Below are 25,500 nucleotides of genomic sequence, written 5' to 3' on the forward strand. Positions count from 1 at the left end.
ATGGTACGGTAAAAAGACAACACCAAAATCTCACTGGCTTACAAACAGTAGCTTGTTCTTCCCTCCTATCACATGCCCTGCGTGTCCACCGCGTAGATTGCAGAGGGCTGCTCTGCTCCACAGGGTCCTCGCTCAGGGACACAGTTTGACCAAGTCTCCACTATCTGGATGTTTGGTGAGGCGGCATTTTTAACAAACCTATCAGTTGATCTAAGTGGCCCAGGTTTGGGCTTCCCTGGTGGCGCAGTGGTTGAGAATCTGCCTGCCAATGCAGGGGACATGGGTTCGAGCCCTGGTCCGGGATTGGGTTCGAGCCCTGGTCCGGGAAGATCCCACATGCCGCGGAGCAACTAAGCCCGTGCACCACAACTACTGAGCCTGTGCTCTAGAGCCCATGAGCCACAACTACGGAAGCCCACATGCCACAACTACTGACGCCTGTGCACCTAGAGCCCGTGCCCCGCAGTGAGAAGCCCGCACACTGCAACGAAGAGTAGTCCCCGCTTGCCCCCACCCCCGCTCGCCACAACTAGAGAAAGCCTGTGCGCAGCAATGAAGACCCAATGTAGCCATAAGTAAATAAATAAATAAATAAATACACTAAAAGTAAATAAGTAAAAGAAAAAAAGTGGCCCAGGTTTAAGAAATGCTGTACCTAAGAACTATAAAGTTCAGCTTATATATGGTTGCAGTCTCATTTTAAGAGGAGGTCCTCTCACGTGTTAATGAGTCCATATAGGAGAGTGCCTCATTATCTGCCTCAATATTAAGCCCTGGAATTTATAAGGCTATTTATTTCAACCCTTAGCAGATTCTTAAAAAGATTAGCATATCACTCTTCTCTGTATGGTTCATGTAAATTTTACTTCAAAGGGGAGGCATGAGTTTCTAAAGCGACTATGGGTTTTTTTTGATTGAAGTATAGTTGGTTTACAATATTGTGTTAAAGGCACTATAGTGTTTGAATAACATCAATGTAAAGTCAGTGACATGTGAAAGACAGGAGGCTCATTCCTATATTTTGAGATAATACATGAGGTAGGATGGGAATTACCCCTTACACGGTTAGCCCAATAGAAGACCTAACTAGGTATCTAACAGAGACTTCCCTACAGCACGAATAATAGAAGAGAGAAATCAGTGACGACTTGGCTTTTAGCTGGGGTTATGAACAAGAAATCCCTAGACCTTTAAGTGGAAGAGGTAGAATGAAGGTTTGCCGGCTTGCCTGCTTGTTCTTTAACTAGAGAATAAACAGAGTCTCCTTGAAGAGCACAAAGGTGGGTTAAGTGTTTTTAGCCTTGGTTCCCAGACCTTTGGGTCTGGAGAAACCACTCAACACTGACTCTTGAGGCAGCCCCTGAAGGTTGACAAAGAGAGGAACAGCCTGTTAATTCCCCTGTTTTTTCAGGAATTAACCCTGAGGTATATTCAGGGTGTTGGGATAGATGTCCACAACTTACAGTTAACTGCCTCACTCTCTCTCTTCCACAGAGTTTACCAAGGATTTATTAAGTGCCACAGGTATGCAAGGCATAACCTTGCTACTATAATCCCTTCTAGCATATGCTTCTGTTCTTGTAGCATAACAAAGGGAATGCAAATCACAAAAATATCAATAAGACAAATATTTGCATTTGGTCAGAAGCAGGAAATGGAAATGTGGAGGGAGGTGGGGGGAAGCAACAATTTCCCCAGGATCTCAGCACAAGATAGTTTCTGAAAATATTCCTTGAAATACCACGAATAGTCTTAGTGGTAGCAGGATATGCTATCTTTTGTTGTGACCGTTAATTGCATTCATCTTCTTTAAGCCACCATTGGAGCCTGGAACAGTTTTGTATGAAGCAGAGCTATCACAGTTTGCTGAGGACATAAGGAAATGGAAGGAGAGATATGTTGTGGTTAAAAATGACTTTGCTGTGGAAAGCTATGAGAACAAAGAGGTAAGACATTTCCTTGTTACCACTGATTCTTGCAATTTTCTTAAATGTTGGCTGGGTTGACTGGCAAGCCCTCTCCTTTGAGACTGACTGATTCAGTGAGCACTAACAGATTCCGGTATTCATTTCAGTCAACAGATATTTATTGTGGGTTATAGTAGGTTCTAGGCATATCACTGTAGATTAGACAGATGCTTGCAGTCTAGTGGGCAACGTAGACTTTGAACAAGTAATTGCGAGTGTGAAGATAGAAGGTTATACTGAGTGGCCAGTGCGGGAGCCTTTCCTATGATCATTGGGCCTCAAGGCCTTAGTCACCTCCCTGATATCTCTCCCTCTCTGCTCTATGTCTCCATGTCTTCCCACTCTTAAGCTTCCTCTGTGGCAGAGGAATTATTTATTAAGATTGTGATTGGATTTGCATGGGTTCCTAAAAATTCAGAACTTTTCACATACTTTATTTCACTTACATGTATGAATTTTTTTCACTAGCTTTTTCCTGGTTATCTCATTATTTCCCTTGTCTGTAAAACGTGGAGAGATGAGATAGCATATGTACAGTGCCTAGTAGCACCTGAGAGGACCTTAGTTTTTATTGGTTCCCATTTCTTTCCCCATCAAGGGAGGTAATGTAGTGTAAATGGAAGAACATTGGGCAGAGAATTTGGAAAACTAAAGTTGAGGTCAGGCCTCCATTAAACTAGAGTGTGAGGCTGAATGATCCCACTGATTCCTTCCAGATCTCATACTGTACACATATTCAGTCTACATAGATTCTCAAGCTCCCTTTGAAATGAATAGTTACTATTTATGTGTTAAAGTTAGTAACATATTTAAAACTCTGCACTCTTTACTCTAAGTTCAAAACTAGTCAGGGCATCCTCTGAAGATACACTGAGTAATTACCCCTGATGCTAAACCTTTAGGAAGAGGCTTCAGGCTGACAGATAATGTGTCTCCTTCCACTTTTTGATGGAAAATAGAAATAAAATATAATACAAACTTATTATGCCATCTACCAGGCAGTACTCGAGTGCTTTCTTGGGTAGTCTTATTCTTTTCAACATTTGTTAAGCCAGTATCTTCTCTGCTTTATCTATTTTAGGATTTTAGTCAACATTTGATTTGCTCTCTGAAGCAAATGATCAATACAGTACAAATAATGATAATAATAAATCACTTTAGATTTCATATGGCCCGTTATACTGTCCTCTCAGGGAAGCTTGAGAAGAGGCAGTATAACCTAATGGTTAATATTATGCACTTTGAATCACACCTTTACTAGTTACCAGATATGTGTCCTTGCATAAGTTATAAATCTCGAGCCTCAGTTTTCTCATCTGTAAAACGGTGAGCATGATTCCTTCATCACAATGTTGTGAGGATTAAAGACATGAATGCATTGAAGCCCTTAGCATATGGCCAAGTGCTGGCAGAGCCCAATATACAGCAGTTGTCAGTATGACAACTAACTAATGTGGAGGAAACACTCATAGAACTCACTCTTGTATTTATTAAGGTTTTCACCACATTTGGCACTAACGGAAGTTTCATCTTGAATCAAATTTTGGTGTTTTTTTTCCCCTTTTCATTTTTTTACGCTTGCTCCCTCAACTTGCAATTTATGGACTAGATTGCTTTCTTTACTTTGCTCATCATTTTCAGGTGAACTTGTTCCAATTGTTAAGATATGGTCACTGAATTTGGTAATAACCAATTTTTTTTTAAACTTGGAAGAAAAATGCCCATGCAGTGTGCCGTAATTCCTTAAAGTTTTAATGATATCCTGCTTTTTAATTGCAGAAGGTTTTTTTAAAAAATTACACCTAAGAGTTATACATGAAGTATCTATCTATAAACTGCCTATTCTTTTATTGAGAATCCAGTTTTGGCTGGTAATTGAGGAGGAAAAAAATGAGCATTCTCATTCTCACTTCCTACTTCGTATACACTTGCGCTGGGGCTGGACAAACCCAGGTATGAATCCTGGATTTGTCACCTACTCACCACTGGGTCATTGGCAAGTTATTTAACCTCTCTGAGCTTCATTTTTCTTGTTTATAAAATGGAGATAATGTCTAATTCACAATGCTGTTTTTTTGGGGGTTTTTTTTTGCGGTACACGGGCCTCTCACTGTTGTGGCCTCTCCCGTTGTGGAGCACAGGCTCCGGACGCGCAGGCTCAGCGGCCATGGCTCACGGGCCCAGCCACTCCACGGCATGTGGGATCTTCCCGGACGGGGGCACGAACCCATGTGCCCTGCATCGGCAGGCGGACTCTCAACCACTGCGCCACCAGGGAAGCCCCACAATGCTGTTTTGAGGATTAAATAATATAATATATAATGTTTATTAAAGCCTAGATTAGGCCTGTTTTCACAGATAACACAATTCACATTTGAGGCCAGTCTTAATCAACCTGTTCCTAGACTTTCTCAAAATCACACCATTTTGGATTCTTCTCTCTTCTGCTCTGGGTCCTGATGTGCTTGAGCAGTTGATTAGTAGTTCTTACAAGAATGAAAACAACCTTCTTAGGTATACAAGAGTTTGTTTTGTTTGGGTTTCTTCAGTCACTATCTTATTGATGCAGAATGTGTTATTGTTACTCTGATTTTATGGCCCTGATCAACATTATTTTAGTTATTCCCAAGAGTACACTCCAGATTTTGGATCCCACAGTTTCGTGGTTTGTTCTCAACTTGCTTTTAGCTTGTTAGTCTCAAAATTTTCCCTTGACTTATGCCCTCCCATCAGATGCACATACTTACATTTTATCTTATCTGCATGTCCATGTGAGTATATCTGTTTAATCAACTGCTTCACTGCTTTAGCGCCCCTTTTACATTTCTCAAACAGCAGAGCTTTTTGTCTGCTGGCCAGAATTTGTTCTGATGTCATGTCATGATATTATACTTTCATCCCAGATCATTTTACTGCAAAACAGTCTCATGCCTGAGGGCAAAGTGGTGGCATAGTTTATCATGGTTACATTTTTATGTTTTTGGTAAAAATCCTTGGCAACCATACTTGAAGTTACATGTCCCACAGTCTCATTTGTCATTAGTCTCCAAGCATTTTGTGTGGTAAATGTCTGTATGCATCATCATCCTTTTGGTTATTAGAATGATTCAGGCGCTAGCATCTAAAATGATAAGTGTGGTGCAGAATTTCTGAAGTTACTGAGATTATGTTTCACCCCGTTTGAGAAACATATCTACAGTGAATCTCCCTGACATTAGGGACTCTGATTTACCATCTTGTGACCATCACACAAAAGTATTAAAGTACTACCCACAAGTAGCAAGGACGCAAAACATTTTTTTCACCCTTGGGGCCAGGAGGGGCTGTGACCCACATCAGGTCAAGTAAAGCTCTACCCTGACTGAAGTGATTGGTCTAGTCTAGAGCTGGTCACATGATCACAGCCAAAAAAAAAAAAAAGTACTTTAATCAAAACAGTGTGATACTGGCACAAAAACAGACATATGGATCAATGGAATAGAATAGAGAGCCCAGAAATAAACCCACACACCTATAGTCAATTAATCTTTGACAAAGGAGGCAAGAATATACAATGGAGAAAAGTTATTCTCTTCAGCAAGTGGTGTTGGGGAAATTGGACAGCCGCATTTAAATCAATGAAGTTAGAACACACCCTCACACCATACATAAAAATAAACTCAAAATGGCTTAAAGACTTAATTATAAGACCTAACACCATAAAACTCCTAGAAGAGAAAATAGGCAAAACGTTCTCTGACATAGATCATACCAATGTTTTTTTAGGTCAGTCTCTCAAGGCAATAGAAACAAAAGCAAAAATAAACAAATGGGACTGAATCAAATTTATCAGTTTTTTCACAGCAAAGGAAACCATAAGCAAAATGAAAAAACAACCTGTAGAGTGGGAGAAAATATTTGCAAATGATGCAACGACAAGGGATTAATTTCCAAAATATACAAACAGCTCATATAGCTCAATATCAAAAAAAGAAAAAACCAATCAAAATATGGGCAAAATATCTAAATAGACATTTTTCCAAAGAAGACATGCAGGTGGCCAAAAGGCACATGAAAAGATGCTCAGCATTGCTGATTATTAGAGAAATGCAAATCAAATCTACAATGAAGTGTCACCTCACACCAGTCAGAATGGCCATCATCAAAAAGTCTATAAATTATAAATGCTGGAGAGGGTGTGGAGAAAAGGGAACCCTCTTGCACTGTTGGTGGGAATGTAAATTGGTGCAGCTACTATGGAGAACAGTATGGAGGTTCCTTACAAAACTAAAAATAAAGTTACCATATGATCCAGCAATCCCACTCCTGGGCACATATCCAGAGAATCTCTAATTTGAAAAGATACATGCACCCCAGTGTTCATAGCAGCACTATTTAAATAGCCAGAACATGAAAGCAACCTAAATGTCCATGACAGATGAATGGATAAAGATGTGGTGTATATGTACAATGGAATATTACTCAGCCATAAAAAGAATGAGGTAATGCCATTTGCAGCAACATGGATGGACCTAGAGATTATCATACTCAGTGAAGTAAGTTAGAGAAAGATAAATATACAGTATCACTTATATGAGGAATCTAAAAAAAATGATACAAATGAACATATTTACGAAACAGAAATAGACTCACAGACACAGAAAACAAACTTATGGTTACCAAAGGGGGAAAGGGGAAGGGACGGATAAATTAGGAGTTTGGGATTAACAGATACACACTACTATACATAAAATAGATAATCAACGAGGACCTACTGTATAGCACAGGGAACTGTATTCAGTATCTTATAATAACCTATGATGGAAAAGAATATGAAAAAGAATATATATATATGTAACTGAATCACTTTGCTGTACATCTGAAACTAGCACAACATTGTAAGTCAACTATACTTCAATAAAACAATTTTTTTCTTAAGATTAAAAAAAACAAGAAAAAGGGGCTGGGATTGGTGGCTCCTGACTTGAAATCTCCACAGCACAGGTCCGGTTTCAGGCACATTTGGATCCACGGCTCCAGTGATATCAGAATTCAGTTTGTTCTTTCTTCCATCTCAAATCTTTGCCTTCATTCAGCCTGACTTCCCTAACAGGCCACAATCTCCACTGTCAGGCTCCTTCAGAGTCCTCCACAGTAACAAGATGGTGGTGGTGTCCTATCCCCACCTCCTCGCAGAGCTGAGGCTTTCCTGTTAGCCCCTCTTCCAGGGCCTGAAGCTCACTCTGATTGGATTGAATCAAGTCATGTGACTGACCCTGACCCAATCACTGCAGCCAGGATATAGCCAGTGGAAACTATAAGAGCTTTTCTCGCTGGCCCTGGGACAAACCCTAACACTCACTCTGATTGGACATGCTGAGGTCATGTGACCTTCCCTGACCCAATCACTGCAGCTAAAACATAGCCAGTGGAAAGTGTAATAGCCTTTCTTGCTTTTGGTCCTGGAGCAAGTCCTGATGCTGTATCTGACAGAGGCTTCCAGTGCAAAACATATTTTTTGAATAAATGACCCTTACTCGTTGCAATAGTGTGGGAATTTCTATCTCTGAGTATATTTGTCTATTTCTAATATTCCTGATATTTTCCAAAAATCCAATCATTTATGCCTTTCCTTTCCCAGGCCTATCAGAGAGGAGCTCCCCCTAAAAGCCGAATTCTTCCAGCTGGTGGCAAGGTGTTAACCTCAGAAGATGAATACGGTTTATTATCTGATCGGCATTTCCCAGACCCTATTGGTGAGTTGCTGAGCATTCCTTCCCAAGACAAAATTCCTAAACATGTTTTGTTTAGCTAGATCAGTGCTTCTCAAGGGAAGGGGTGATGATTTCACTCTCCAGGGACAGTTGGCTGTGTCTGGAGACATTTTTGGTTGTCACAACTTGGGAGGATCGTGCTATAGGCATTTAGTGGGTAGAGGCCTGTGATGCTTGCTAAACAACCCCTGACAATGAAGAATTATCTGGCATTAAATATCAGTAGTTGCCAAGGCTGAGAAACCCTGGGCTAGACACACATTCTCCATTGGCAAATGGAAGATATAATTTCTCTAATTCAGGTAAACATTGTAACAATTCTGTTACTTTAAATCATATTTGGTAATACACAAGTCAGTCACTGTGCTTCTAGCACATGGAAAATATACCATTGGTCAGGCATCCTGAAGCTTTGGAATATATTGCAAGCTTTACACAAGACAGCAGAATAAATATGTAGGGCCCAGTCTGTGAAATGTATAATCCCATCTTTCAGTAAGACCTGTCAGAGAATATTATTTTTCTAATTTTAGGATGATATGCAATAAAATATCCTAAATCAACAAAATATTTTTAACAAGCATTACAGTAACTCATAGCTACTGTGTAAAAAAGCATTTCATTAATTAGCATATCTTTAATAATAGCTGGATGCTACCATGGAAAGAGCATTGAACTGAGAATTTGAAGGCTGGATGTTTATCTAGTTCTATCTGTGACACTTATCAAGCATTTTCCCTAGCTGTTGCTGAACCTCTCTGATTTCTGTTTCTCCCAGTTCTAGGGCCTTGAAATTGAAAATCTAGAAGGATATTACCAGCTCTAACATACTTTGATTCTCATTCATTTCACTTTTTCCATGTGGAGAGTGTGATGGATAATATTCAGACGAAATAGAGCGTTTCATAGAGATTCATGAACTGTGGATAATGTAATAACACCATCTGGCTTTGTGTAAATCACACTGCACAGTAATTACTTAGTTTCTTGAAGAGAGCCCTGGTTCTTATTAATAGGTATAATCATTTCACTGGAATTTATGGGGACAATATAGAATTATTTTATCAATTGTTATTTCAGTGCAGAATGCTTAGCATAGTGTTTTTAATGACACTGTTATAGGATTAGTACATGAACCATAAACCTAGATTAACAAACTCTTACTAGGTAATTCAAGCTAAAACAACACTTTATGTACACTATACATATTATTATATTTTAACATCTACTTACATGTTATCTTGGCTTTGGAGCTGCCACTTAGAAATGGGGATGCCAATACGTTGACTCTTAGAGCCACTTCAAAAGAACTTTCCAATGAAATCAGTCAGAACTGACAATATGTTTATTGATTTATTGATGAAATATATCAGAAGGAATGAAAAGGAATAAAAAACACAAGGCCTGTGTGACTAGTGCCATTTGGCCCAGGGCTTCAGACTGGACATTTCAAAGACTTTTTAAATTGTATGTTGTGCCCTTCTCAGTTTTAAAAATAGAATATTCTACAGTAGATCATTTGTGATATCCTTATAACTCAACTCAGAAAAAATGCAGACTAATGGTATCTGGAAAATAGTTGTAAAATGTTAAATGAGTGACAACAAGAGGCTAATAGGAATGAATTTTATGGGGCTTCCTAAGGCTTTTTTAAATGTAAGGGGTGAATGTTGCTTTTAATTGTTTGTACAAAATTGTGACCTCTTGGAAAGGGCAAGGAGAGTATTTTCACAAAACTATGTTAACAGGAATCACACTGTTAACAGCAGTGTGATTCTAATTTTATTGGAAAGAATAAAGGCACAATAAAGATGGGAGAAATTAACCTCACTAGAGGTAAAGCACTGGAGGCTTATCAATATAGGTCTTCTTTACACAGTAGTGTGCTAAGATGATGTTCAAAAATGGTCCCATGTTTTGCTAAAGTGATTCACTTGTTTGGCGTTTTATTAGCTAGCATCTACTTTGTTGCACACCACAAAAATCTCAAATTAAATACATATGTTTTTATTTTCTTGCTAAAAATATTTGGATATTACCAGTACAGGCAGTTCCATAAATGTCAGGGACTGTTTTTAGCTTTCTGCCCCTTTATCTCTGGGTTTTGGCCCAGATTTACATAGTCCAAGGTAGCTGCTGGAACTCTAGCCATGGCTTTCTCATTCCAGACAGGAGGAAGGAGAAAAGATGAGGAGGCAGGCACATTCCCTCTCCTTAAGGATGCTTCTAGGAAGTCTCACTGCCACTTCAGGTTACATTTCATTGGCCAAAACTTAGTGGCTGTGACACACGAAACTGCAATGGAGGCTGGAAATGTAGTCTTTATTGTATGCAGGCACTTGCTAAAATAAAAATCAGGGGTTTTATTACTGAGAAAGAGGAGAGAATAGAGATGTGTTACAACTAAGAAGTCTCCACTACAGCATTCAATCATTTATTTGTTTGTTGTCATTCATGTGTTGATTCATTCTTACGTTATCATGTGCCAGGCATTTTGCTAGGGACTGGTGGGCCAAAGTTTGTGCTCCCAGTGCATTTGACTCTGTTACCTTCAGAAACAGAATTCCAATGTATGCCCCAGGAAATCTATTCTTTATCTAAGCCAATCTTGATTTATTCATTTGCCGGTAGCAAGACGCAGTTCTGGAGCCTTCCTTATGGTTATGATCCATTTCTTGGTATGCCCAGTGCCTCTTACTGGGTCCCTCTTCCCTTGCTTTCCTTGAGATTGTGCCCATTATGTAGGCTGAGAGCACAGAACTAATTTTTTCTTCTGCTTGTTTTCCGTGACTCTGGAAATAAGCTGGGGCTCATTTAACCTAGTGCAATATCATAGAATTGGAATGCACGGAGGGGAATAAAGTTTAGACAGGGGATCTGAATGATAAGGGGTTCACATGAGTTTCTTGGAATTGATCTTGAGGGAAGAGGTGAAAGTCCCATTGTTTAAGGCTTTTAAAATTTCCTCGGACAACACAGCACATTTATTCATTCAACAAACCGTAGTAGAACATCTGCTAGGTCCCGTGGCTCTGCTATGGGCTGAGCATACAAAGATAAGTAAGATGAAGCCTCCATCCTCTAGGAGCTCCGGGGCAGTGGTTCTACTTCCCAGGGAAAATCATTTGGCTGGGGAGGCTTATCTCACTTGATGTCTCTCACTCTGAGTGTGGGTACCAGACACGAAAACAGATCATTACATTATTTTGGGAGAACAAGGTAGGGAGCACCCAACTCTGTCTCTGGTGGCAGAGGGTGGTGCCAACAAAGGCACCCCAGAGGAGGTGGCTTTTGAACTGACTTTTGAAGGACGAATGAGAGTTTTCTATGCAAAAGCATGATGGAAAGGAAGGAGGAAAAGGAAATACGAGTTGCAGAAGCAATATGCAGAGTCATGGGAAGAATGAGGACACCTCAGGAGAGTAGAGACGAGAATGGAGCAGAAACCAGCACAGAACGGTAAAATACCAACACGTAAAGAGGGAGATGGAGAGAAGGGGCAGAGGAGACAATAAAGCTGAAAAGGGGAAACAATAAGGACATGAGGAGAGAGGGGCCCTGGAAGTCAAGAGAATGTTTTCAGAAGAAGGGGTAATTGACAGCAACCGATGTTTCCAGTCGGGTTGAAAGGGTGGGTAATGAAGAAGCCATAGGCCAGCAGTCAGGATGACATTAGTAACAGGCAGTTTGGTTTTGGGACTGGTGGGGCAGGAACAAGACTAGGGTGAGAAGAGGGGTTGATGGCATCAAAGCAGCAAATGCTAGTGTAGCAGTGACAAGGAGATGGGAGAGAGTGCAGGGCAGAGAGCAGACCTGGTGGGATGGGGGCCTGGGGGAGAGCAGGGTGAGCGCCTGACAGGTAGACGCATCAACTGCCGAGGACCAGTAGGGAGGAGTGAACTCTGTTTGTGGCTCATTCCTGGTGAGGAAGTTGACATAGATTATGTCTGATGGCCTTGGTTGTCCCTGTGGATAGGAGGTGAGGCCACCTGCTAGAGTGAGACAGGTGAAGCTGAACTCTTCTTTTCCCCCACCCTGTGAAGACATCTCACACCACCTTTCCATCGCATTGGCTGCCCCCCAGCCGGAAATAAACCTTCACAGCCTGAAATAAATATTTTAAATGAGAGATACACGTTTTAAAACATCTTTGTGTTTTCCATGTTTCTTCAGCATCCAGTGAGAAGGAGAACACGCAGCCCTTTGTGGTCCTGCCCAAGGAATTCCCGGTGTACCTGTGGCAGCCATTCCTCAGACATGGCTACTTCTGCTTCCAGGATGCCGCTGACCAGAAGAAGTTCAGTGCTCTCCTAAGTGACTGCATCAGACATCTAAATCATGGTATGGCACGGCTGCCCTCTGGTCCCCAGTTAGGCTGCCTTTTCTCAGTTGGTCTGGTCAGTCACCTGTTAGAATGATTCCTAGAAAGAGCCATGGATGGTGCTGCCTCTGGAAGGAGAGGGAAATCGAATGAAGTGAGGGTGTTGTACACAAAGAGCGTGGCCAGCTTGCTGGTTGTTCAGTCAGGGCAGGGAAGCCTCAGCGCAACAGGACGTGGAGTAGGTTTCTGACGGCACATGTAGACAGAGCACCATATTTATGCATATAATTTTGAGTATAATTCCTCCTCTTTTTCCTGATTTTTAAAAATCTCAGTGACAGCAAGAATGTACCAATTGTCCCTGGCAAAATCCTAGTCCTTATGACATTTCTTACTTATTTTCACCTTTATTTCTGAAGAAGTTACTCAAAACTTTAGGGTACATAAGAATCGCCTGGAAAACTTGCTAAACAGATTTTTTTTTTTTGGATCCACCTTCAGATATACTGATACTGGGGCCCTGATTTTGGTTTTCTAACGAACTGCCAAGGGATGCTGATGCTGTTAGTCCATGGACCACACTTGGAGTTGCATTGCTTCAGACTATGTTGCCTCTACGTACTGATTTAATTACTATTGGGTCCATAATAAAAAAGAGTTCTCTTTCCAGTATGTGATGTTTTTGATAAATTGATGTGAATGCTGGTTTTTCTGGACTCCGCAAAACCTTCAGGTACAGATAATTGAGCTCTTTGTTATTTGGCAGTTGGAAAGGTAACCAGTCAAATGTTACTGAGGACTGACTCTGTGCCAACCTATAAAGGTATTAGGAACAGAGTAATGAATCATGCAAAGTTCCCCTCTTTGGGGTCTACATTCAAACAGGAAAGAGGGGCAAACACACGTACAAATTCACAAGAAAACTTGATAGTTATCAAAGTTATGTGTCACAGAGTAACTAGAGGTTACTACGTAGGGAAGAAGGGAGAAGGCTTGTCAGGGGAGGCCTTTCTGGGCAGGTGACATTTGAGTTGAGTCACCTCATCCATCTGTGCCTTTACTGTATTTCCTAATACTTTCACTGTACATTTACTTTAAAGTTCTGAGGTTTCCCTGAGAGTGTCAGTGCCACTGAGCAAAAGTCACTAGTGATGCATCTCAGTCTGTTCTTGATTTTAGCTTGTGTAATGATAGAAGGCTAATGGAAAAAGATAATGTCACTCTGTTTTGCTCTAGCAACCCTGACCAACGTTCATCATAATATTGGCTCATAACTCATTAGAGACTTTATAAAAATGATAACCTTATTAATATCTTACCTTGTGGTTTTGATGTTTTAGAGACAAAGAATTCCCCAGCACTGACTGCACCATCTAACTCGTACACTTACACCTCTGTGTGCAGGGCCTTGGTCTAGTATGAACATGCACTTGGCACTAAACACAAGAACCATGAAGTTTCACTAAGCAGAGAATGTTTTCCACCCAGCCAGATGGGACTGGCTTCATTCCCCCTTCTGTGTACATAATAGGAGTTTCTCTGGGGAGTTTTTGGAAGTTATGTAGCCTGTATTTAGAGTCCATTTATGGAAGATTTCAGTCGATTCACAGCCCCACTCTGCTCTCCAGTATGTTATCAAAGGCACTGAGATAATGGGGTCTAGTCACATTGCCCTGGTTCTGTGTCACATTCCTCTGTCCAGAAACCTCACTTTATGCAGACTTAACGTGATTTGGCATAGCTTCCAGTGGCTCCAGTCAGAACCAGAGACCATCAAAACATTGTAGGGAACTGTCTTTGACTGTCATGGGCCAATGAGCTCATGGGTCTCTCCTTTCTCGCCTCTATTCCTTTGTTTTTGACGGCACAATGTACCACCCATCTTTACTGTGTCACTTTTTTTTTTTTTTTGGTTTCAATCTCTGCCTGTTACTCATTGTGGGATCTTGACTAAACCAGTAAGAGATTTCACAAACTTCCAGTTAACCATTATTGTTTCCATAATAACCAGAAGAATATAGAAATACGTGTAAAACTAGTGCTGTGATAAGGGCCAGAAACCCTGAGGGGGCTTTGGAGAGGCTGCTGACTTCTATTCCCAGGCGACCAGAGCCAGGGCCGTATGCCTTTGTCATTGCCCCACTGGCTCTCAGGCCAGCATGTGCTGCCGTTGACAACTAGGTCCAAGATATTCTAGCAGCTGATGCTGGGCCGCTATTGATCTGTCCATTCACAAGTCCTCAGGATCTTTTTTTCCCACTTTTATTAAGATATCATTGACATATAACGTGTATTAGTTTAAGGTGTACAGCATAATGATTTAATGTATGATCATTGCAAAGTGATCTGCACAATAAGTTTAGTTAACACCTATCACCTCACGTAGTTAACAAGAGTTTTTTCTTGCGATGAGATCTTTTTCTTTTTGCGGTATGCGGGCCTCTCACTGTTGTGGCCTCTCCCGTTGCGGAGCACAAGCTCTGGACGCGTAGGCTCAGCGGCCATGGCTCACGGGCCCAGCCGCTCCGCGGCATGTGGGATCTTCCCAGACCGGGACACGAACTCGTGTCCCCTGCATCGGCAGGCGGACTCTCAACCACTGCGCCACCAGGGAAGCCTGCTATGAGATCTTTTAAGCTCTACTCTCTTAGCAACTTTTCATATACAGTACAGTATTGTAAACGATAGTCACCATGCTGTACATTACAACCTGTGACTTAATTTATCCTATAACTGGAAGTTTGACCCCTTTAACCCATCCTTCCCCCACCTCCTCTGGCAACGACCAATCTGTTCTCTGTTTCTGTGAGTCCATTTTTTTATGATTCCACATATAAGTGAGATCATACAGTATTTGTTTTTCTCTGTCTGACTTAGTTTACTTAGCATAATGCCCTTAAGGGATCTTTCAGGGAAGATCATCTCGTTGCCTTCATGGTAAGTTCTGCCAACGATTTCTGTTACTTGGGGTTCCCAGGTGCTCAAATCCCACCACACAGCCCAGGCCACTTGCCCCAGGAGTTCTGGGTTCAAACGGTCTAAATACCCATGTCCATTCATTCTGAATCTGGAATCACTTCTCCTGTTCTTCCTTATGGAATGGGTTTTTTCCTATTTAACCCTGACAAAGGGCTTAATTACACCCTGCTCTTGGACAATAAGGCTATATCCTGAGGTAGGTAAGGGCAAGTAGAGGGCTCTCTGCTCCTCCTTCCTTCAAGTGACAGATCTTCCTCTGGGTGCCTCAAAGATGATTTACACTCATAAGGGGCATAGAGGGGTGTGTGTGTGTGTGTTGTTTTTGGCACCTCTTCACTGAGCAGGCATAAGAAAACTCCACAAGATTAATCTTCTGCAACACACTGGACTAAATATCAAGCCCATTGTTTGAGGGAGAGGGGAAATTTCCCCTTCCCCACCTTGCTTCTTTTGGCTGGCAATTAAAATGACACAAAGCAGGTTAACAGGAGAAAAATCAAATTTATTACATGTAGATGGGGAATTCACTTAAGTATGAAGAATTTCAAAGATATCAAGGCAAGGTGAGGCTTATATATATTCTGGACTAAGGAGAAAGAGCTGGGGGTCTGAGGCTTCTTTTTCCTTGAGGGAAAGTAAGATAATTCACAGGAAGATAGGAAGAGTTAATGTTTGCTGGGCCATCCAAAGACAGTGGGACACAGAGAGGACTCTGATCAAACAGCTTTGCTTAGGCTCCTCCCTGTCTACCACTACTAATTTCAATACTTTGTTACAGTTATCTATGGTGATAGCTTCTTCCTGGGACAGTCCTCCTACCTTAAATTCTTTTAGGCAGTAAAGGGGAAGTTCAGAGGCTCTTCCTGAGTCTTTTGGGCTTTGATTGTTTTCAGCTCAAAATAATCCTCATGCTAGAGTAGCACAACTTGGGGCAGCCTGCCCTCAACCCCATCAAGTGACATGTACCTAGAGCAGCTGCTGTCCTCTGTCCTTTTGGAATCTTACTGCAGCCCCTTGTCCCTGATGGGAGAAGTCCAGGGTTCCAAATGTCCACTTCTACAAAAAATGGGACTTATATAAAGCCAAAATGTTCTAAGACAGTCCTGTTGTCCAAAATTCAGTCCTATTCAGAATTGTAGTTTGCAAAATATGGTGCTTGTAGTTACAGGGATATAGCTAAAACTGTTAACACATATAGAAGACTGTATACATGCAATGTGGAATAATGATCATTATCAATGTGAATCTGTCCTTCCAGCTCAGGATAATCATTCCTTGGCATAAGAATTTTCAGGAAGGGGAAAAAGTGTTCCTGGCAGGAAAAATAGGATATGTTGGGGCCAGGAAGAGAGTCAGAGCATGGACTATTAGAGGAACTGAACGAATTTCATGTGGCTGGTGCTTAGAGAGGAGAGAGGTGCCAAGCAAGCATGGAGAGATGGGCAGGAGCCAGACTATAAGGGCTTTGTGGGGCATATTAGGGGGTTTGCACTTTATTTTAGCATCAGTAGGAAACCATTAAAGGGTTTTAAGCAGATAAGCAACTCAAACATATTTTCATTTTAGAAAGGTCACACGTACTGGCTGCTGTGTGGGCAGTGGATGGGAGGGTAGCCGCTGGGATGCCAGGAGGCCACTTAGGAAGCTTTGGCAGGCTACAGGTGGTGGTAGCTTGCACCAAAGAGGTGACAATGGAAATGGCAAGAGGTAGCTGAATAAGAGAGATATCCAGGAAGTAGAATCAATAGAACTTAAGGATAGATCATGTGCGGAGTGAGGCAGTGGGAGAACCCAAGGAAGAGCCCCAGTTTTCTGCCATTCTTTGAGATGGGAACCTTGTGTGAAGAGGAGCAGCCTCCAGGGAAAGGAAACGACGTGTTCAGTGTTGCAGATGTTGAGCTGGAGAAGTCTAGGGACATCCAGGTGAGGGAGTCTCATAGACAGATGCCTGGACAAGGCTGGAGAACAGGAGCACAATCTAGAGTAGAGACAGATGGGAAGTCAAGAACCTGTCTGTGGTCATGGAATTGGCTGAGGGCCTGGCATCTGGTACAGGCTCTGTAAACATGTCCACCCTCCATCCTCATGTATAGTTGCAAATATGCCCATGTGGGAGAAGCATGGGGCATGTGTGTTGAAGTAGGTTAAAGATGTTTGTATCCAAAATCTGTAAGCATTAATGTAAAATAGGTTGGTGACTTTGTGTTAAATACTAACTTCACTCACGACATGGGCCTATGATTTTACTGTTGAGTATTTAAACAACATGTTCCTTAGGAATACAAAGTCTGTGTGAAATTCAGTAAATCAGGGTCTCTGACTCACCCTCTTCATAGAGATAATACTCAAATGCCAGTGTCTCTTCTGTATTTTATTTCAAGTTCATTGCTACCAATCTGTTTTGGGACTCATAAGAAACATTCCCAGAGGCTTTTAGTTGATCTTACTTTTCCCAATGACTGCCACCTCCTTCCATGTGTAACAGTCAGGTAAATCATATTTAAACACAATTTTTGATTAAAATCCTTCAGTGGCACTGCCATTTTCAAAAAGATGAAAATTCCAAAGAGACTGGCTATTGTGTGCCTGATTTCCCACTATTCTCAAGTACAAGCCTCCTCTCCCCCAACCTTGCTACCCTACCCCACCCACCTGCTTTTAATGAAAGTTTTACCTAGACATTTTTTGGCCTTCTCATACACCTGAAACACCCACTCCTCACCTATTCGAATTCTCTCTTATTTCCTTAAGAACAAGCTTCAGTCTGACCCCTGCCATGAAGGCCACAGGGATAACTTCACTAGCACCTATTATCTGTTCCACTGATTGGATGCTCACCACAGTCTGCCTTACATTATTCATTTTCATGCCTAGTTGTCCTATTTCTCCAACTCTATGGCAAATTCCTGAAGGGGAATCTTGTACCATCTTTTGTGTCCCTCTGTAGCGCTCAGACAAATATCTTGTGTTTCATAAAATGGTTCGAAGACACTAATAAATTAATAACTTAGTACTAAAGTAAAGCTGATTTCAGAATTGAAGTGTGATTTTAGAGATGACAGTTATAAATGTGGTTTGGCCTAATTCATAAACACACTGGCATGAATAAGTGAGAGAATTGTCAATACAAAGCATAAAGGATTTGGGGAATAAAGGAGTCATATGTCAGGCAGCCATCACCAGAAGAAGGTGATTCTGGAATGAAGGTGGAATGGTGGCAAAGTTTTGTTCAGCAGTACTCTGCTAGCTTGAAGGACAGTCAGGACTGCCACTAAACAAACGCCAGTGGTTCCCATCATCATGAACACTAAGAAATAGGGCACAGTAGAACATCTGGGAAGCATAAGGGCACGTGCATTGGAAAAGATACTATTAAAAAAAACACATCTTTCTTGATGAAGAGAACACAATCATGTAAAGACACTTTGCAAACTTCTGCTTTAACTTGGACTAGTTCAATCACCTGTGACATTTAAGTTATTCAAGGGTGCATGTGATGGAGTGAGTTAGGCTGAATGTGGAGCTATAATAGATGGTTAAACTTTGGAATTGGTTGCTGTCAGGGTTGTATGCCTTGAGCTCTTATCCCAGAAATCCCATGTCAAATCAAATGCCTTTATTAGATTGGATTTTGACACTTACACGTTTTAGGTGTTCAATTAATGCTGCTGAATTTACCAGAATTTTATTTATTTATTTTTAAATAAATTTATTTTATTTTTGGCTGTGTTGGGTCTTCGTTGCTGCACACGGGCTTTTCTCTGGTTGTGGTGAGCAGGGCTACTCTTCGTTGTGGTGCACAGGCTTCTCATTTTGGTGGCTTCTCTTGTGGCGGAGCACGGACTCTAGGCGTGTGGGCTTCAGTAGTTGTGGCACATGGGCTCTAGAGCTCAGGCTCAGTAATTGTGGCACACAGGCCTAGTTGCTGTGCAGAATGTGGGATCTTCCCAGACCAGGGCTCAAACCCGTGTCCCCAGAACTGGCAGGCAGATTCTTAACTACCGCGCCACCAGGGAAGCCCCTAAATTGAATTTTAAAAGAGAAAAGTGTCAGACTTCCTTGGTGGTACAGTGGTTAAGAATCTACCTGCCAATGCAGGGGACAAGGGTTCGAGCCCTGGTCCGGGAAGATACCGCATGCCGCGGAGCAGCTAAGCCCATGTGCCACCACTGCTGAAGCCTGCGTGCCACAACTACTGAGCCCGCGTGCCACAACTACTGAAGCCTGCGTGCCACAACTACTGAAGCCTGCGTGCCTAGAGCCCGTGCTCCACAACAAGAGAAACCACCACAATGAGAAGCCCATGCACCGCAACGAAGAGTAGCCCCCACTTGCCAGAACTAGAGAAAGCCCCCACTCAGCAGCAAAGACCCAATGCAGCCAAAAAATAAATAAATAAATGAAGTAAAAAAAACCCCAAAAAACAGGAAAGGGTCGTATGATTCAAATTAGCTAGAGCAAATCCTTTTTGGTATGTTTATTTGAACACCCATTACCATTTATGAAACAAGTTTATTACTTGAGGGATTAAGTGTCTGACGTGGGCATCAATAAATTTTAACTGAAAATATTCAATGAATTTTCTTTTGTAATATATGAAAACATATGTCTGAATTTATGGCACATACTTATATTTATATACACACACACATTATCTATGAATTACAAAATGCTAACAGTACTTGGGCTCTTTTGGACACTTTACTGCAAATGAATAATGTTTGACTGGACATAGATAAACAAATACAATTTTTGTAAACATCTATCTGAATGCTTTTACTTATAAAAGGTATTTCATAGTGTATGTTTGTTTCAATGCATTAAAACCTCTATGCATTGTAAACAAAAATGTTTGCTAATTACTGTTTAATAAATAACTAGATACCAATTTCTAGTTTTCATAAACTGTTCCAAACAAACATATTTAAAAGAATTCTCTCTGCTTGGAGATTAGTCTCTCTTTGAGTTTAGTGTGTACTCTTTGCCTCACACAGTTAATACTCGACACATTATAAATATGTGACGTATGTGAATATGCCATTTTTTCTTAGGAAGTTATCATTTTCCGCTTTCTGACCCTTTTTTACTGTTCATAAAACTCTAAATTTGGAAGAGATCTTAGTGATTGCCTACTCTATCTCCTCAGAGTTTATTTGTGATAAGGCTCAGATAGTAACTTACTTGCCCAAGGTCCCAGCTAGTCAGTGGTAGAGGACCAGTTGTCCTGACACCTAGTCCTTGACTTCTGTTTCAGTTATACATTACCATGTTGTCTTTTCAACATTACTTTTTAAAAGAATTTTTCATCTTTGGTCAATTAAAGCACATTACTATTAAATCAAGTTACTCTTGTGATACATTTGTACCATTCATTGGAGGTCATCTGAGACCTGGGATATGTCTGTTATTTTCATAAGTAGCAACAACTGATAACTTGGTATTTTGTCCACTGGCTAAACATGACTATATTTTTTAGTTTAGTTTAGATATGCTCAGGAAATAAAATATTTGGTAATGTAGCTGTTTACTGGTTAAGTTTTGTGTAGCATAAAATGCAAACCATCATATAAGGCCTGAACCAAGATGGCAGAGTAGAAGGACTTGCTCTCACTCCCTCTTGTGAGAGCGCCAGAATCACAGCTAGCTGCTGGACAATCATCAACAGGAAGACACTGGAACTCACCAAAAAACATACCCCACATTCAAAGACAAAGGAGAAGCCACAATGAGACAGTAGGAAGGGCACAATCACAGTAAAATCAAATCCCATTACTGGTGGGTGGGTGACTCACAGACTGGAGAACACTTATAACACAGAAGTCCACCCACTGGAGTGAAGGTTCTGAGACCCACGTCAGGCTTCCCAACCTGGGGGTCCGGCAATGGGAGGAGGAATTCCTAGAGAATCAGACTTTGAAGGCTAGTGGGACTTGATTGCAGGACTTCAACAGGACTGGGGGGAAAAGAGACTCCACTCTTGGAGGGCACACACAAAGTAGTGTCTGCATCAGGACCCAGGGGAAGGAGCAGTGACCCCAGGGGAGAATGAACCAGACCTACCTGCTAGTGTTGGAGGGTCTCCTGCAGAGGCGGGGGTGGCTGTGGCTCACCGTGGGAACAAGGACACTGGCAGCAGGAGTTCTGGGAAGTACTCCTTGGCGTGAGCCCTCCCAGAGTCTGCCATTAGCCCCAGCAAAGAGCCCAGGTAGTCTCCAGTGTTGGGTTGCCTCAGGCCAAACAACCAACAGGGAGGGAACCCAGCCCCATCCATCAGCAGTCAAGAGGATTCAAGTTTTACTGAGCTATGCCCACCAGAGCAACAGTCAGCTCTACCCACCACCAGTCCCTCCCATCAGGAAACTTCCACAAGCCTCTTAGATAGCCTCATCCACCAGAGGACAGACAGCAGAAGCAAGAAGAACTACAGTCCTTCAGCCTGTGGAACAAAAACCACATTCACAGAAAGATAGACAAGATGAAAGGGCAGAGGGCTATGTACCAGAGAAAGAAACAAGATAAAACCCCAGAAAAACAACTAAATGAAGTGGAGATAGGCAACCTTCCAGCAAAAGAATTCAGAGTAATGATAGTGAAGATGATCCAAGACCTCAGAAAAAGAATGGAGGCAAAGATCAAGAAGATGCAAGAAATGTTTAACAAAGACCTAGAAGAATTAAAGAACAAACAAACACAGATGAACAATACAATAAGTGAAATGAAACTACACTAGAAGGAATCAATAGCAGAATAACTGAGGCAGAAGAACGGATAAGTGACCCAGAAGACAGAATGGTGGAATTCACTGCTGCTAGAACAGAAGGAAGAAAACAGGATGAAAAGAAATGAAGACAGCCTGAGGGACCTCTGGGATAATATTAAACACAACAACATTCGCATTATAGGGGTCCCAGAAGGAGAAGAGAGAGAGAAAGGACCCGAGAAAATATTTGAAGACATTATAGTTGAAAACTTCCCTAACATGGGAAAGGAAATAGCCACCCAAGTCCAGGAAGCGCAGAGAGTCCCATACAGGATAAACCCAAGGAGAAACACACCGAGACACATAATAATCAAATTGGCAAAAATTAAAGACAAAGAAAAATTATTGAAAGCAGCAAGGGGAAAATGACAAATAACATACAAGGGAACTCACATAAGGTTAACAGCTGATTTTTCAGCAGAAACTCTACAAGCCAGAAGGGAGTGGCATGATATACTTAAAGTGATGAAAGGGAAGCACCTACAACCAAAATTACTCTACCCGGCAAATATCTCATTCAGATTCGATGGAGAAATCAAAAGCTTTACAGACAAGCAAAAGCTAAGAGAATTCAGCACCACCAAATCAGCTCTACAACAAGTTCTAAAGGAACTTCTCTAAATGGGAAACAGAAGAGAAGAAAAGGACCTACAAACACAAACCCAAAACAATTAAGAAAATGGTCGTAGGAATACATATTGATAATTACCTTAAATGTGAATGGATTAAATGCTCCAACCAAAAGACACAGGCTTGCTGAATGGATACAAAAACAAGACCCATATATATGCTGTTTACAAGAGACCCACTTCAGACCTAGGGACACATACAGACTGAAAGTGAGAGGATGGAAAAAGATATTCCATGCAAATGGAAATCAAAAGAAAGCTGGAGTAGCAATACTCATATCAGATAAAATAGACTTTAAAATAAAGAATGTTACAAGAGACAAGGAAGGACACTACATAATGATCAATGGATCAATCCAGGAAAAAGATATAACAATTATAAATATATATGCACCCAACATAGGAGCACCTCAATACATAAGGCAACTGCTAATAGCTATAAAGGAGGAGATCAACAGTAACACAGTAATAGTGGGGGACTTTAACACCTCACTTACACCAATGGACAGATCATCCAAAATGAAAATAAATAAGGAAACAGAAGCTTTAAATGACACAGTACACCAGATAGATTTAATTGATATTTATAGAACATTCCATCCAAAAACAGCAGATTCCACTTTCTTCTGAAGTGCGCATGGAACATTCTCCAGGATAGATCACATCCTGGGTCACAAATCAAGCCTCAGTAAATTTAAGAAAATTGACATCATATCCAGCATCTTTTCTCACCACAACGCTATGAGATAAGAAATCAATTACAGGGAAAAAAATGTAAAAAACACAGACACATGGAGGCTGAACAATACATTACTAAATAACCAAGAGATCACTGAAGAAATCAAAGAGGAAATAGAAAAATACCTAAGAGACAAATGACAATGAGAACATGATGATCCAAAACCTGTGGGATGCAGCAAAAGCAGTCCTAAGAGGGAAGTTTATAGCTATACAAGCCTACCTTGAGAAACAAGAAAAATCTCAAATAATCTAACCTTAAACCTAAAGGAACTAGAGAAAGAAGAACAAGCAAAACCCAAAGTTAGCAGAAGGAAAGAAATCATAAAGATCAGAGCAGAAATAAATGAAATAGAAACAAAGAAAACAATAGCAAAAATCAATAAAACTAAAAGCTGATTCTTTGAGAAGATAAACAAAATTGATAAACCTTTAGCCAGACTCATCAAGAAAAAGAGGGAGAGGACTCAAATCAATAAAATTAGAGAGGAAAAAAGAGAAGTTACAACAGACACTGCAGAAATACAGAGCATCCTGAGAGATTACTACAAGCAACTCTAGGCCAATAAAATGGACAACCTGGAAGAAATGGACAAATTTTTAGAAAGGTATAACCTTCCAAGACTGAACCAGGAAGAAAGAAAATATGAACAGACCAATCACAAGTAATGAAATTGAAACTGTGATTAAAAAATCTTCCAACAAAAAAAAGTCCAGGGCCAGATGGCTTCACAGGTGAATTCTATCAAACATTTAGAGAAGAGCTAACACACATCCTTCTCAAACTCTTCCAAAGAATTGCACAGGAAAGAACACTCCGAAACTCACTCTATGAGGCCACCATCACCCTGATACCAAAACCAGACAAAGATACTACAAAAAAAGAAAATTACAGACCAATATCACTGATGAATATAGATGCAAAAATCCTCCACAAAATACTAGCAAACAGAATCCAACAACACATTAAAAGGATCATACACCATGATCAAGTGGGATTTATCCCAGGGATGCAAGGATTCTTCAATATATGCAAATCAATCAATGTGATACACCATATTAACAAATTGAAGAAGAAAAATCATATGATCATATCAATAGATGCAGAAAAAGCTTTTGACAAAATTCAACACCCATTTATGATAAAAACTCTCCAGAAAGTGGGCATAAAGGGAACCTACCTCAACATAATAAAGGCCATATATGACAAGCCCACAGCAAACCTCATTCTCAATGGTGAAAAACTGAAAGCATTTCCTCTAAGATCAGGAACAAGACAAGGATGTCCACTCTCACCGTTATTATTCAGCATAGTTTTGGAAGTCCTAGCCATGGCAATCAGAGAAGAAAAAGAAATAAATAAAAGGAATACAAATTAGAAAAGAAGAAGTAAAACTGTCACTGTTTGCAGATGACATGATACTGTACATAGAGGATCCTAAAGATGCCACCAGAAAACTACTAGAGCTAATCAATGAATTTGGTAAAGTTGCAGGATACAAAATTAATGCACAGAAATGTCTTGCATTCCTATACACTAATGATGAAAAATGTGAAAGAGAAATTAAGAAAACACTCCCATTTACCACTGCAACAAAAAGAATAAAATACCTAGGAATAAATCTACCTAGGGAGACAAAAACCTGTATGCAGAAAACTATAAGACACTGATGAAAGAAATTAAAGATGATACCAACAAATGGAGAGATATACCATGTTCTTGGATTGGAAGAATCAACATTGTGAAAATGACTCTACTACCCAAAGCAATCTACAGATTCAATGCAATCCCTATCAAATTAACAGTGGCATTTTTACAGAACTAGAATGAAAAATCCTAAAATTTTTATGGAGACACAGAGGACCCCGAATAGCCAAAGCAGTCTTGAGGGAAAAAGACGTAGCTGGAGGAATCAGACTCCCTGACTTCAGACTATACTACATAGCTACAGTAATCAGGGCAATATGGTATGGGCACAAAAACAGAAACATAGATCAATGGAACAAGATAGAAAGCCCAGAGATAAACCCACGCACCTATTGTCAACTAATCTATGACAAAGGAGGCAAGGATATACAATGGAGAAAAGACAGTCTCTTCAATAAGTGGTGCTGGGAACTCTGGGCAGCTACATGTAAAAGAATGAAATTAGAAGACTCCCTAACACCATACACAAAAATAAACTCAAAATGGATTAGAGACCTAAATGTAAGACCGGACACTATAAAACTCTTAGAGGAAAACATAGGAAGAGCATTCTTTGACATAAATCACAGCAAGATCTTTTCTGACCCACCTCCTAGAGTAATGAAAATAAAAACAAAAATAAACAAATGGGACCTAATGACACTT

General features: G+C 40.7%; 1 protein-coding gene across 1 annotated transcript in view; it reads left to right on the top strand.

The window, feature by feature from the left end:
• NIBAN1 (niban apoptosis regulator 1) overlaps positions 1 to 25,500 on the top strand; it is a 160,322-nt gene that overhangs the window by 67,887 nt on the left and 66,935 nt on the right. Inside the window, exons 3-5 of the mRNA XM_082613765.1 lie at positions 1,815 to 1,946; positions 7,588 to 7,702; positions 11,894 to 12,061. Coding sequence (XP_082469891.1) covers positions 1,815 to 1,946; positions 7,588 to 7,702; positions 11,894 to 12,061 — 415 coding nt within the window. The remainder of the gene's footprint in view (positions 1 to 1,814; positions 1,947 to 7,587; positions 7,703 to 11,893; positions 12,062 to 25,500) is intronic.

This window comes from Mesoplodon mirus (genome assembly GCF_964341445.2).
Source record: "Mesoplodon mirus genome assembly, chromosome: 3".
NCBI classification, from domain to species: Eukaryota; Metazoa; Chordata; class Mammalia; order Artiodactyla; family Ziphiidae; genus Mesoplodon; species Mesoplodon mirus.